Genomic DNA, 14,442 nt, shown 5'->3' on the forward strand with positions numbered 1-14,442 from the left:
AGCAGGGAGCCGACAGACCGACTCTATCGGGGATCGAAATCTAGCCGACCAAGTCGGTCTATCGACGAGGACTGGCGTGTCTCTGAACAACCCTGGATCGTCATCATCATCGTACGGGGGAACGGCGTCGGGCGTGAGCCGCTGGTCAGGGTGGGGGTCGGGAAGTTAGCGGTGTCAAGTGGCGAGCGGGAGCGGGGAGGCGAAGGTGGCGGAGGTGGGTTGGAGCGGTGGTTACGGTCACGCACCCTCCCCATTACCACCCAATCCTCATCAGAAGAGTCGGGGAGCGGGATAAGGGCCGCCTCATCGCTCTCACTCCCCGACTCAAGGCGTAGCTGCTTATCTGCAGGCGACTCGGAGTCGGAGCTCTCCGAGTCGCTAGCGGGGCGGACACGCTTGTCCGTGGACATCCTAAAGATAAGACAGCCCGGGGGCTATATAACATAAAAAAAAAGCTAGCCTACGGAGAGCCGGTTAACCTACGGCAGCGGAGGGCTACAGCCAGCCCACCCTCTAAAGGGCTCGGCAGGCGCCGCTGTCGCCCGAAGAAGCACACAGCAGCAGGAAGGCTGCAGTCGCGTGTAACTGGCGACGCGTGACCAGTGACACGTAGACAGTGTACACTGGCACGGCAGAGCGCGGAGCAGGGTGAAGTGTGCAATGCTGGGCAGGGAGTCGGCGCGCGCGAGGTGGAAGGCGCGTGGTGAGGGCTGGCAACTCCGGGGAGTGACACGTGAACAGGGAGCACTGACACGGTGACTAGGGATGGGCAAGTACCGTTAATATGAGTACCGGTAGTACCGGTACCGAAAACTCAGGTACCGTTAGTACCGGTACCGGTACTTTTACCCGAAGGAGGTTTTTTTTTTCTTAATGACTTCTGATGAAATTCCCAAATAAATTTTCTGTAAAGAAAACTCTCTCTCTCTCTCTCTCTCTCTCTCTCTCTCTCTCTCTCTCTCTCTCTCTCTGAATGAAGTGAATATTTATTTTTTCGATAAAAAAATAGCATGTATAGTTATTATGGATGTACTCGATCATAGTCTAATAACAATAAAAATATTTATTAGCAACCTAACAAAAAAATCGGACATGAAGAATTATCAATAAGTCCAATAAATAAATCCGAGCAACTGGTACCGGTACCGAGCAATCTGGTACCGGTACCGTACCGTTTAGCTGGTACCGTTAGTACCGGTACTGGTACCGGTACCTGCCCACCCCTAACGGTGACTCGCAGCCTGGCAGTAGCAGAGCAGCTCAATCGCTCGTCCGCGAGAGCTGTTGCTAGACGGTGGGGTAGAGGTGTGCGCGCTGCCAGGTCCGGGAAGCCAATCGGTGACCCTGGGGGGGAAATATTGCTCCCTCTTGCACGAGGGAGCACGAGCCTTTGCCAAAGGCGGCCCGTAGCAGGGAGCCGACAGACAGACTCTATCGGCGATCGAAATCTAGTCGACCAAGTCGGTCTGTCGACGAGGACTGGCGTGTCTCTGAAAAGGTGACCCTGGGGGGGAAAGATTGCTCCCTCTTGCAAGAGGGAGCACGGGCCTTTGCCAAAGGCGGCCCGTTGCAGGGAGCCGACAGACCGACTCTATCGGCGATCGAAATCTAGCCGACCAAGTCGGTTTGTCGACGAGGACTGGCGTGTCTCTGAGAGTGACCCTGGGGGGGGAGATTGCTCCCTCTTGCAAGAGGGAGCACGGGCCTTTGCCAAAGGCGGCCCGTAGCAAGGAGCCGACAGACCGACTCTATCGGCGATCGAAATCTAGCCGACCAAGTCGGTCTGTCGACGAGGACTGGCGTGTCTCTGAGTGGATTCGTTCGTTTCTAGGATTTACCCCCTAAAAAGGGGGAACGGGCCTTTGTCCGTGGACGGCCCGTCGCAGAGGGGAACCTGCCGCTGGCGTGCGGCGGGTGTGGGGACCCCTCCGCCGCCGCCACAGCCACGGGTAGAAGCCGGCGAGCAGCGACGGAGGAACGGGCCCTCCGAGCAGGCGCTCAGGAGCAGCCCGTTCGTGTGGGCGAGCAATGCAAGCTCGTTGCGGGACGCCTCCGCCGCCGCCACAGCCACGGGTAACAGCCGGCGAGCAGCGACGGAGGCACGGGCTCCCCGGGCAGGCGCCCAGTAGACACCCGTAGCGGTGCACGGGCGAGCAGCCGACCGGTCGACTTGACTGCCGCGGTGGGGCCCTAAGCGAGGATAACCAGGCGGGTCAACCTCGCCGCCGCAGAAGGACCCCCCAGCTGCTCGCCCGAGGAGTGCTGGCGTTCCACTCACTCTATATCCTTCCTTCCTTTTAAGATTAACCCCTAAGAAGGGGAACGGGCCTTTGTCGACTACGACGGCCCGTCGCAGTCATGGCTGGGGCTATATATGTGCATACACGGCACGCCGCGCGCACGTGTGCATGTACATAAATACATACACACGCGCACACACACGCCAATGTACGCACATATATAGATAGTTGACACCCCTTCCCACTAAGTGGGTTGGGGCACAGGCGCACCAGGCGTCCTGTAGCTGACTTAAAAATTCATTCACGCACATACTCACACACAAACACCCACACATACATACACGCTCTAACACGCCCATATATACAGAACAGAGAGCCTACCTGGGCGGCTCATATGCCCGCACTAGGGCAGTAAGCGCCCTGTCGTCCAGGGCCCCCACCAAGGCTGGCGCTGAGAGACCCTCCCGGTTGGGAAGCAGGTTGCGCGTCGCACCGCACTCGAGGAGGTAGTGGAGGAGCGGCTGGAGGACCTCCTCCTCGCAGTAAGGGCACACGACAGGGGCAGGGTCATCAGGGTGAAGGACCGACGCACATTTGTAGCCGAGACGGAGGCGGCGGATGTTGGATGTCTCCCGTCTCGGCAGATTTGGCGGTAGCTGGCGGGCGCCGGTGTTAGTGGCCGCCGAGTACCAAAACGCGGACGGCGAGCCCGCAGCCAGGGCCTCCTCCAGCTCCCTGACGACCCCAGTAGCAGATCGTGCGGCCATGTCCCTTTTCACTTGGGCAATGCTAACCACAACAGGCCGCGTGACAGCAGGCAGGAGCGTTGCCTCAGCAGCAGCGCCGTCCGCCGCCTCGTTGCCTGCCACGCCCGAGTGGCTGGGCAACCAGTTAACCTTTACTGGGCGCCCCGCTCCTCTCAACTCTGCCAGCCTCGCAAGGATGGAGGTGAGGAGAGACACGTTGTCGCGCGGGGGGTCCTGAAGCAGAGAGCGGATGGCAGGGACTGAATCGCAGTGGATCAAGACAGGGCCCCGACCCCCTTCCACTGCATGATCCAGCGCCCCGCCAATGGCTGCCAGCTCAGCCTGGGTGGAGGAACAACCGTCTGGCAGACGAAATACAGCAGTGACCCCACCGCACACAAAAGCAGCGCCGACAGCCCCCGTCTGGTGGTTGACGGAGCCGTCCGTGAAGTACACGGAGGCTCCAGGGTGCGCTGCTTCCCGCTCTCTGCTGTCTGCCTCCCTGGCCAACTCCAGAGGGGTGAGGAGGGCCTTCCTTTTGGCGAGCGGCCGTATGGTGGCTGTTAAGGCAGGCGGCTCCCACGGGGGGCGGGCAACGTAGGTGGGGTGGGGGGCGTCCACAGCCGTCACAAGGGCGTGGGGGAGTCCGCTATTGCGAATCGTGGCCGCCGCCACAGTCGCCCACGTTCTCTTGCGGAACAGGAGAGGGTCCTGCAGGAGGGCCTGCCCGACGGAGGCGCGGAGCTGCTCCGCCCCCATGCATCTGAGCAGCGCCGCCAGATGCCCCACTGAGAGTTGGGTGACTCTCGCGGCGACGCTGCACACGCGTGCCTCCGCCCGGAGGCACACGCATTTCGTCCACATGGGGGCGCCAACGATGACGCGGAGGGCGGCGTTCTGAGCTGTCTCCAGCGGCCTAAGCGCCGCCGGACCCACCGTCAGCAGGCACGGCGTCCCGTAATCAATACAGGACCGAACGCCCTGGATGTAGAAAGTCCGCAGGACCCTGTCCCCAGACCCACCCGCTGTTCTGGCAAGGGCCCTCATCACATTAGTGCGCCGCCGTACCTCGTCCCGCACACGGGCGATGTGCGGGCCAAAGGACAGGCTGGAGTCAACAGTGACCCCGAGGTACTTGTAAGTGTGCACCCACGGCACGGGCGTACCCTCGAGGTCGAAGGGCTCAGGAAGGTGGCCGTGGCGGAAGGCCATGGCCTTTGTCTTAGTCCTGTTGACGACCAGCCCTAGGGCGGCGCACGTCTGAGTCAGCCGGCGGAGGAGCTGGCGGGCGCAGGCCACCTGGTTGGGGCCCCACACCACCAGGGCCACATCGTCCGCATACGATAGGACTCTTGCAGTTCCGCTCGTCGGAAGGGCCGCCAACTTCTCGACGAGCAGATTGAACAGCACGGGGCTCAGGACGCCACCCTGAGGCGTGCCGTTCTCAAAAGTCGCTATCGCGGACGTATGGCCCTGAAATCGGACGGCCGCTCTCCGTCCCTCCAGGTAATGGCCCACCCACGCGTGGGTGGGCGTGGCTGAGGCGAGCTCAAAAGCTTTCTCGAGGTCAAGAAATACCACCACCGCCCGTCTCCCCAAGACACCAGAGAGGAGGGTGACTCACTCTATATAGGGTGGTCGGTTTTATATAAGCCTGGGCCAGTGAGCTGCCAGCTACTGCCAGCCAGTACAACGGTTTACCCTGCCGTGCGCATTCCTAGGACACCGTACTCACACCGTGAGAACACCGGGGGGAGAAATTATGACCTGGTAAAGGCCGATACGCGTCCGGCAAGAGCCGATACGTGCACGGTGCTTGCCCGGCAGAGACACGGTAATGAAAAACACTATACGGTGTCGGCACGGTATCTCGTGATCAAAAAATTCTGTCGGGCCGCTCTCGGATAAAGTTATTGTCGACTGCGGCTTTTTTGGCCGCTAGCTGGTGCGTGTCGGCGTGGAAAGATGTGCGTTCGTTGACCGCCGACCAGTGCCGATTTTTCCGTGGGCGTGCCGAAGTAACCCAATTCGGCGCGATTCGAGATGTACTGGGCGTTGGTGGCACAGGGCCTTAACTAGCTAGCTGTTATCCCTTCTTCAGCAGCAAGTACAGCGACAGCAATCAATAAGTCGTGGTTAATGCTGGCCATGTTTGTCAGGGAAAGGCGCACGGCGGAGGGACGGAGTCTATCTCATCCGTGCCGGGCGGCTGCTGTTGTGGTGACGTAATTTTTAAGTCATTAACGTCAATAGTTAGAATAGTGAACATAATTATTTTTCCATACTTTCATAAACTGAATAAAGAGGGTAGACTTAAATAAATGCCTAAAATAAGAATTTAAGATAACTTTTTTTTTCTTTACCATGTCCTTTATACCAAAAGAAAGAGGAAAAAAATATTTATAAGCAAATAATTAACTTATTACTTATTTGAAATTATTATGTAAAGAACGCCTAGAATATTTTTTTTAATTATTATTTAAAAAAAAAATTATAAATATCATTATAAGTTTTAATGATCGGATGATCGGAATGATTAATCGGAACAGCAGTACTTATCGGATCAATTGCCCAAAGTGATCGGATGATCGGGGATTGGAACAGCAAAAAAGTGATCGGTGCCCATCACTGAAAACCAGTCATCATTTGTAGGTGCGCCATTTTGAAATTTGAATTTTGGGAAAAGGTGTATATGTTGTGTGAATGTAGTGTGGTGTGGATAAAGAGAGGATCTGTCTTAAGAGAGCATGCTGAACTACTCTCTGGTGTTGGTGAGACAATAGGGAAACGGTTAGTGAGGACATGGGAAGGATCTTTGGAGGGCTTCAGCTCCCTTCTCACCCCCCATATATACCTCACCGGGAGTGGCTTACGCCCGTTCGGTAGGTGTCTTCCTACCTACTCCAGCCAAATAGTAATAGGTTCTCACTTGACGCAGGCTTAAGGGCCGGAGAAAAAATAAGCGCTGATGAACAACACACTTGTGAGACCAACACTGGCATGCTGCTCCACAGTGTGGGATCCTTACACACACACACAAACATTTATAAGTTAGCACTAATCAACACCAAGGTGGCTCGGTTCATTATAAACAATGAACTTGAACACCAGGCATCACAACACAGATCAAACAACAGATTAACATGTAACCTCTTCACATGTGCAGACAAGCACACACTTAAAATTCTGTACAAGATCACATACACTTACATTGACATTGACCCACACACATACTTACAGGACGCAAACAGTCAGCGTACTTGTAACAAACTCAGCCAAAAATACCAAACATATCACACTAACACTGACGCATGTACAGACTCATACTTTCCACGCACCACACGTGACTGGAACAGCCTCCCCCTACAGACTTTAGACTGCGGTACAATAGACTCATTCAGAAAACAAATACACACTCATTTGTCACAACACACCAAGACTAACTAGTAGTACACCTATTCACTTCCCTTCCCTACACACTCGGCACCCCAGTTCCCCCAGCAGCCAACACAAATATCCGTGTTATGCACCTGTACTGGTGCCCTGTGCATTACTTGTCAAGATCAAGACAACACACAGCTTATCAAATGCCTCCAACTTTACCTAATGATAACACTGCTGAACTATAACTCCCTCATTCACTCAGCACAAATAGGGTCATGAAAATCAAGATCAATTCTATCCTCCGGCATAAGAAAATAAAGAAAAACAACTGTACAAATGCATTTATTTAACTAATAAAAACATTGAGCACAATTAACAACAGGTACAATTTTTTTTTCTTATTACACAGATTAATCAAGAAAGAAACTGAATTTCAAGACATTGCTGGGTTCCCAGCTGTGATTGGGGACATTGATGGAACACGTTGAGACTCGAAATTAAAAAATACCCGAAACTATTAATAATGATTATCATAACTGGGTACATGTGAACTTTACAGTTTTGACTCACTCTAAGATTAGAAGAAACTAATAATGACACCTACAGAGTTTGTGACTTGAGCAAGTTGATAAATCCTGCCAGGAGGTACTCAGGATGAAAGGGGGCCCTGCATGGAGACTTGTCCGGATGGACCCTCGGACTTGGCGTTGTAGGGTGGGTGAGGCGACGCGCCCCCCAGTGTATGCCACCTTTGATAGATGACTGTATATTGATAATCCAAATTGGATACTTTCTACAACAATTGGAATGCTATTCATGCCATCAAATTATACCTCGGCAACAAAAATATGATGAAATATAATTTTAAACAAAATGTCATTTAGGAAACTTAACATATTTGGACCTATAGCCGCATTATTAGCTATCTTGTACTTATCTTGAACCCGCGACCAGCGTGACGGGAGAGCCACTCCTTACCGAGTCGGCCAAAGAGGTAATCCACTCGACAAGTGGGTTATGGGAGGCTCCCTTATCAGGCCTAGTTGCCGCACTACAATCTAAGGCAACTGAACCTTACTTGATGGATAGCAATCTACTGCTGCTAGATTAGCAATTGATTACCATTTAAATATAATACTGAATTGTTACTGCTTCACTCATTGATAATCTAACCTAACTGGTATTTTTTTGTGATATCAGTGACCCAAATAACACAATAAAGTCACTGAAACAAACGATTCATCCTTACATTATGCATAAATGGGGGTTACCAATGATGATGAAAATGAAATAGTAGCCTACCCATGGTTATAATAATGATGAATAGTAAATCAACATGTATCGGCAATAAACACGTCAGTTACTGTAAGGTAAAGGTAAAGTTGAGGGCATACGCTATAGCAGCGCGTGGCCTCGGTGCTCATGCCCGTCGCATTGGCCCTTGAGCCTGTGGTGGGAGGGAGCCCATTACCCCGGGACACAGGGCCAGTGTGACATCCGGGTGGGTGCTATTCTATATAAAACACAGCCGTCGCGTTTCACTCCCCTCACTCGCCCGGCCACAAAACCCTTGCCCCGCCATACATATATGGCTCTCCACACATTTATTCATCCAACTGTTCTCGTTGAAAGCCACTACAGGCCTCTTGCTGGGCCCGAAATTAAAATTTCAACGCCCCGCCCACTGCACCACTTTTAACTTATTATTCATGGTTTTCGGCACATATCTATGGGTAAATATGAAACTGGCATACAGTACCTACAATTTCGGATCACCAGGCACCACCTGGATGCAGTGGTTGTAGCAAAAAATACCCAAATATGGGAAATAAGGCATGCAAATGGCGGCGGCGGCGATAGTCTTGGTCCTGGTCTGGGTCTTGGGTCGAAAGTGATCTGCCCAACCCTGTTCTCCAGTGGGGTCTCTCCGGGTCACCCAGATTCTCTAAAATGGGTGCAGGTTGCGGCGTCAGCTGATCGGTTCCGCAAAATGGAACACGCCAGATCACGACCCAGAAACGGGTTACGCTAATATCAACTAAATTGAAGTAAACAATGGATGTATTCCCTTGTCGCATTGATTATCAAGGATTTGTCTGTATATTTATTTATCAGCCATCATATTTTCATTAAATAGAAAGTGGTACATTTTGTGGTACATTTTTAAAATTTAGTGGTACGAATGGTACTTTTTCAGTGCAACATGCGGTACATTTTTTTCTTTCGAGGTGGCAACACTGGCAGGGAGAGAGAGCCGTGCTGCGGTACAGAAGAGACGTGTGCTGCCCGCTTGTGTGTGCCCTGCCCCTGTGTGCCTTGCCCGCTTTTGTGAGCCCTGTGCTGTGTCTGCCCCCCTCTGAGTACTGGGAGTTACTGTGCCTCGTAAACCAGTGTTCTGTGCGTGTTGAAGCTGTTCAGTAAAGTAGAAAACCTACACTGTGAGCCTCTTTGCCCTGCCTTGTCCGCTCGTGGTGTGTTGGCGGCCTTGGGGAGTGTGGCCTCGTGGTGTGTCTTGCTGTTCTGGAGTGTTCACGACCCGCGTGCGGTGGTCTGGGGTTGAGGCACACCGTCTGCCCGTGCTTGGGGTGTGGTGTGCGGGCCGGTGGTGTAACATTTGGTGTCACAGGTAGGGATGGGCAAGTACCGTTAATTTGAGTACCGGTAGTACCGGTACCGAAAACTCAGGTACCGTTAGTACCGGTACAGGTACCCGTACCCGAAGGAGTATTTTTTTCATCTCAATGATTTCTGATGAAATTCCCAAATAAATTTCCTGTAAAGAAATCTCTCTCTCTCTCTCTCTCTCTCTCTCTCTCTCTCTCTCTCTCTCTGAATGAAGTGAATATTTATTTTTTCGATAAAAAAATAGCATGTATAGTTATTATGGATGTACTCGATCATAGTCTAATAACAATATCAATATTTATTAGCAACCTAAAAAAGAAAAAGAATCGGACATGAAGAATTATCCAGTAACTCCAATAAATAAATAAAATAATAAAATAATGGAAACGGGAGCTGTGATGGAAACGGAAAGCAGGACAAAATGGTGGGAACTTGGGGGGACGGTCAGCGAGGCAGTGACTCAGCGTCTCCATACAGGGCCCATACCGCGTGATGCCACATGGAGGCGGGCAGGCGAGCGCCGAGCGTTACTAAGATCCAGACGGTAGCGGTACTAGCGGCAATGCGCAGTGCCGAGTGATCATGACGCTTCCCGGCACCAAAGTGATCATGAGGCTTCGCGGTACCAGGTACCGGTATGTGGTACCGCGAGGAATCGATTCCTCGCGGTACCAGGTACCGGTACCGGGTACCGCGAGGAATCGATTCCTCGCGGTACCCGGTACCGGTACCTGGTACCGAGAAGTCTCATAATCACTTGGGTGCCGGGAAGCGTCATGATCACTCGGCACTGCGCATTGCCGCTAGTACCGGTACCGTCTGGATCTTAGTGACGCTCGGCGCTCACCCGCCCGCCTCCATGTGGCATCACGCGGTATGGGCCATGTATGGAGACGCTGAGTCACTGCCTCGCTGACCGTCCCCCCAGGCTCCCACCATTTTGTCCTGCTTTCTCTCTCTCTCTCTCTCTCTCTCTCTCTCTCTCTCTCTCTCTCTCTCTCTCTCTGTCTGAATGAAGTGAATATTTATTTTTTCGATAAAAAAATAGCATGTATAGTTATTATGGATGTACTCGATCATAGTCTAATAACAATAACAATATTTAGTAGCAACCTAAAAAAAAAAATCGGACATGAAGAATTATCAATAAATCCAATAAATAAATTCGAGCAATCTGGTACCGGTACCGTACCGTTTAGCTGGTACCGTTAGTACCGGTACTGGTACCGGTACCTGCCCACCCCTAGTCATAGGAGTGAGGATTAGTGAACAGTGAACAGTGAGGCTCGCCGTGTCTTCATGGCGTCTCAGGATGGCCGCCGTGAAGACGAGGAGGCGGGCAAGGCCGAGGCTGGTGCGGGAGAGTTTACACCGAGCGAGATGGACTTCATCGCTGCCATGCTGGCCAGTATGAGGGAGGAATTGGATAAAAGGGCAGACGAGAGGGCCAGAAGGCTAGACGAGATAGCACGCGAGCAGGCTCAGAGAACAGAAGAGAGGGCATGCGAGCAAGCTCGGAGGGCAGAAGAGCAGGCCCGCCATCTTGCCGAGATTATCCTGTGCAGTTTCTCGTCTCTGAAAGTGGAAACGCAGCCATGCACGGACCGGGCCTGCGACAGCGTGAGGAGTGAACGGCTGGAGGAGGTGCAGCAGACCTTGGAAGGCGAGGTTCAGGGCCTGAGGGAGGAAGTTGTGGCGGAGAGGCAGCAGCGAGAGGTGGCAGGCCGTACATGGAGGAACGGGGCTCAGTTCTGGCGGGGAGCGCCAGGGCGGCGGTCCAGCTGGAGCCTGGTAGCGTCGTGGTGGAGCCAGTTACTGCCGCAGGAGGTTGGGGAGCCAACAGAGCCGCTCCCTCGGGTCCAGCCGGCGCCGAAGTCGGACCCATTCACCCCGCCTGGTGGCCTCCATCAACCCCTCCCTCCCCTCCATGCCGGCCGGCTCGCAGGTCACGTGGTGGCCAGCATGTCAGGCCGCCCCAAGGTCCTCTCGGCGCTCCCCGCCAAGCGGCCTGGCTCGTCCACTGAGCCCCGTAGCGCTGTTGCCAACTGCAGCGCCTACTCAGCCTCGCCCCAGCCCTGGGCAGCAGCTAGCATCTCGAACTGGGCCTCCCATGCCAGCTTCCCGTCGTGCTCCGCTGGCTCAAGCCTCCCTGAGCGTCGGGAGGCTGAGGGGCCGCAGCGGGAAGAGGGCGGACCACGTGAGCTGCAAGCCGGCCAGCATGCTGGAGAGGGAGGCGGTGAGAGAGGCAACGAGGCGGAGTTAATGGGTCCGACCCCAGCACCAGCTGGACCCAAGGGAGCAGCTCCGACTGTTCCCCAGCCTCCTGCAGCCTCCACCGGCTCCGCCACGACGCCACCAGGCTTCACGTGGAGCCCAGCCAGTCCGCCACCACGGCGCCCGTCGCCAGCACACGTGACTCTTCCTGTTCCTCCGCGCACGACGGTGCCACCTCTCGTCGCCGCCTCTCCGAACGGCAGGAAGTGAGGGGCTGCAATGGAGAGAGAGCGGACCACGTGACCTGCGAGCCGGCCGGCATGGAGGGGAGGGAGGGGTTGATGGAGGCCACCAGGCGGGGTGAATGGGTCCGACTTCGGCGCCGGCTGGACCCGAGGGAGCGGCTCTGTTGGCTCCCCAACCTCCTGCGCGGAGGAACAGGAAGAGTCACGTGTGCTGGCGACGGGCGCCGTGGTGGCGGACTGGCTGGGCTCCACGTGAAGCCTGGTGGCGTCGTGGCGGAGCCGGTGGAGGCTGCAGGAGGCTGGGGAACAGTCGGAGCTGCTCCCTTGGGTCCAGCTGGTGCTGGGGTCGGACCCATTAACTCCGCCTCGTTGCCTCTCTCACCGCCTCCCTCTCCAGCATGCTGGCCGGCTTGCAGCTCACGTGGTCCGCCCTCTTCCCGCTGCGGCCCCTCAGCCTCCCGACGCTCAGGGAGGCTTGAGCCAGCGGAGCACGACGGGAAGCTGGCATGGGAGGCCCAGTTCGAGATGCTAGCTGCTGCCCAGGGCTGGGGCGAGGCTGAGTAGGCGCTGCAGTTGGCAACAGCGCTACGGGGCTCAGTGGACGAGCCAGGCCGCTTGGCGGGGAGCGCCGAGAGGACCTTGGGGCGGCCTGACATGCTGGCCACCACACGACTCCAGGACGCGCCACAGAGGCTGTGTGGCGTCACGGGGCACTGCGTGCAGTCCAAGGGCCCAGTGGAGGCTCGTACCGGCGTGGGCAGCGCTGTGGAGCGCCGGCCGGTGGACGTCGCCCATCGAGATGCTGGGCCTCGACTACCTGACGCAGGGCGAGGCATGTGCCGACTGTGGACGGGAGCTGGAGAGGCTGCGCGGACAAGCGTTTTTGCTCCCAGAGGTTGGCTGTGCAGAGGTAGTCGCGGTGGAGCGACTGCACCTTGCCCCGGGGACGGAGGCCAGGGTCGTGTGTTGCCGGTCGGGCGCGATGCCAGCGGAAGGCACGGTGGAGTCCACGGAGGGCCTGCAGCTGGCTGATGGTGTGGCAGCCGGACAGTCTCGAAGGAGCGGGGGAGGAGTCAGTCACGGTGCTGGTGGCTAACTCCTCCGACGAGGCTCGGAAAGTACCCGCTACACCGTCTGCCCGTGCTTGGGGTGTGGGGTGCGGGCCGTTGGTGTAACAATACTATAATTCTTGTTTCGACTTTCGACATTTGCTTCGTAAATACGAACTTCACGCAGGAATTAGTTTGGCGGGGAGGAAGAATACTCAGAGAAAGGACAATATGAGCGTATCTCACTTCTTTTTTATCACAGCCAGGTAAATACGGAAGGGGAAAGGGAGGAGAGTGACAGAGTGAGTCATGAAAAAAATACCGATAGAGGATGTAAGAAGGGAGAACAAGGGAAAGTAGTGGAGGAAACAGGGAGAGATAAAGAGGATGAAAACAAGAAGGGTGTGGGGAGGGAGGGACAGTCATGTCAGGTCCTGAGGGAGAGTCAGGTGAGGTCCTGAGAGAGAGTCAGGTCAGGGCCTTAGTCAGGACATGACCTGACTCTCACTTCCGCCCCTCCTTCCCCACACCCTTTCCATTTCACCTTCTGTGTGTGTGTGTGTGTGTGTGTGTATTTACCTAGTTGTATTCACCTAGTTGTGACATACGGATAAAGAGCTACGCTCGCGCTGTCCCGTTTCCGTATCCGCTCTTATCCAATTTTTCCTTAATTAAAATCATGAATGTTTCTTGCACAAACCACCTCCTCCTCCAGTCCATTCCACAGCTCAATGCTTCTGTTTGGGAAGCTAAACTTTTTCACATCTCGCCTACACGTGGTCGCCTTCAACTTCTTTCCATGTCCTCTCGTTTCTCTCTCGCTCCACAAACACAGGTTCTCTCTGTCCAGATTCTCCACACCGCTCGCCATCCTGTACACCGCTATCAGGTCTCCTCTTTCTCTTCTTCTTTCCAGGGTTGTGAGCCCCATGCTATTGAGTCTCTTCGTAAGTCCGATCCCTAAGTTCCGGTACCATCTTAGTTGCCATTCTCTGTACTCTTTCGAGCTTTCTTATGTTCTTCTTTTCGTGAGGAGACCAGACCACTGCTGCATACTCCAACCTTGGCCTTATCATTGTAACTATTATTTTCTTCATCATCTCTTCATCCAAATACACAAATGCCATCCTTATGTTCTTCAGCAAATTCATAGTTTGTCCCGTTATCCTGTTGATGTGTTTGTCCGGTGAAATGTTCTCTGAGATAGTCACTCCCGAATCTTTTTCTTCCATTCCTTTGCATATGATCTCACTTCCATCTTATAATCATATTCACATATCTTACCACTCCTACCAAACTGTGTGTGTGTGTGTGTGTGTGTGTGTGTGTGTGTGTGTGTGTGTGTGTGTGTGTGTGAAAACACACACACACACACACACACATACACACACAGAAGGGGAAATGAGAAGGGTGTGGGGAGGGAGTGGCAGAAGGGAGAGACATGTCAGGACTTTGGTCAGGATATGACCTCACTCACTTCTGCCCCTCCCTCCACACACCCTTCCCGTTTCCCCTTCTGTGTATGTGTGTGTGTGTGTGCGTGTGTGTGTGTGTGTGTGTGTGTGTGTGTGTGTGTGTGCGTGCGAGCGAGCGAGTGAGCGCATGAGTGTGTGTGTGTGTGTGTGTGTGTATTGATATAATCTAATGGGGAAGGAGAAAGGGAGGAAGAGTGATAAAGTGAGAGATAAGACTAAAGATAAGAGGGTGTGAAAAAGGAGGAAACAAGGGAAATGAGTGGAGGAAATGGGACGGGAAAAGAAGAGAGAGGTAGGGAGGGTCAGGTAAAGGTGAGGAAAGAGGGGGAGAGAAAGGGTGTGAGTGGGAGGGAAAGAGATTAAAAGAGAGAGGTAGGGAGGGTCAGGTGAAGGTGAAAAAAGAGGGGGAGAGAAAGGATGTGAATGGGAGGGAAAGATATTAAAATAGAGAGGAAGGGAGGGTC

General features: G+C 54.1%; 2 protein-coding genes across 2 annotated transcripts; one reads left to right on the forward strand and one right to left on the reverse strand.

Moving 5' to 3' along the window:
- Positions 1-513: 513 nt before the first annotated feature.
- Positions 514-8,984, reverse strand: LOC126989142 (uncharacterized). The gene is made up of 3 exons (XM_050847708.1): positions 8,855-8,984; positions 2,833-4,440; positions 514-623 (listed from the first exon to the last, which is right to left on the reverse strand). The coding sequence occupies exons 1-3, from the start codon at positions 8,982-8,984 to the stop codon at positions 514-516; spliced, it is 1,848 nt and encodes a 615-aa protein (XP_050703665.1).
- Positions 8,985-10,128: 1,144 nt separating this feature from the next.
- Positions 10,129-11,933, forward strand: LOC126989143 (uncharacterized). Its single transcript, XM_050847709.1, has 2 exons — positions 10,129-10,924; positions 11,871-11,933. Exons 1-2 carry the CDS (start codon positions 10,295-10,297, stop codon positions 11,931-11,933), a joined length of 693 nt encoding a protein of 230 aa, XP_050703666.1. The 5' UTR covers positions 10,129-10,294.
- The last annotated feature ends 2,509 nt before the right edge of the window (positions 11,934-14,442 follow it).

Source organism: Eriocheir sinensis, unplaced genomic scaffold (assembly GCF_024679095.1).
Source record: "Eriocheir sinensis breed Jianghai 21 unplaced genomic scaffold, ASM2467909v1 Scaffold1071, whole genome shotgun sequence".
Lineage (NCBI taxonomy): Eukaryota > Metazoa > Arthropoda > Malacostraca > Decapoda > Varunidae > Eriocheir > Eriocheir sinensis.

Excerpts from the sequence above, each read along its gene's own strand:
- LOC126989142 (XM_050847708.1), bottom strand. The coding sequence starts at position 8,984 with ATGTTACACCACCGGCCCGCACACCACACCCCAAGCACGGGCAGACGG. Across the intron at positions 4,441-8,854 it reads ACGAGGCCACACTCCCCAAG|CGACTTTTGAGAACGGCACG; the intron begins GCCGCCAACACA and ends CGTCCGCGATAG. Across the intron at positions 624-2,832 it reads CCTCCGTCTCGGCTACAAAT|TGTACACTGTCTACGTGTCA; the intron begins GTGCGTCGGTCC and ends CTGCCGTGCCAG.
- LOC126989143 (XM_050847709.1), top strand. The coding sequence starts at position 10,295 with ATGGCGTCTCAGGATGGCCGCCGTGAAGACGAGGAGGCGGGCAAGGCC. Across the intron at positions 10,925-11,870 it reads AACCCCTCCCTCCCCTCCAT|CTCACGTGGTCCGCCCTCTT; the intron begins GCCGGCCGGCTC and ends GCCGGCTTGCAG.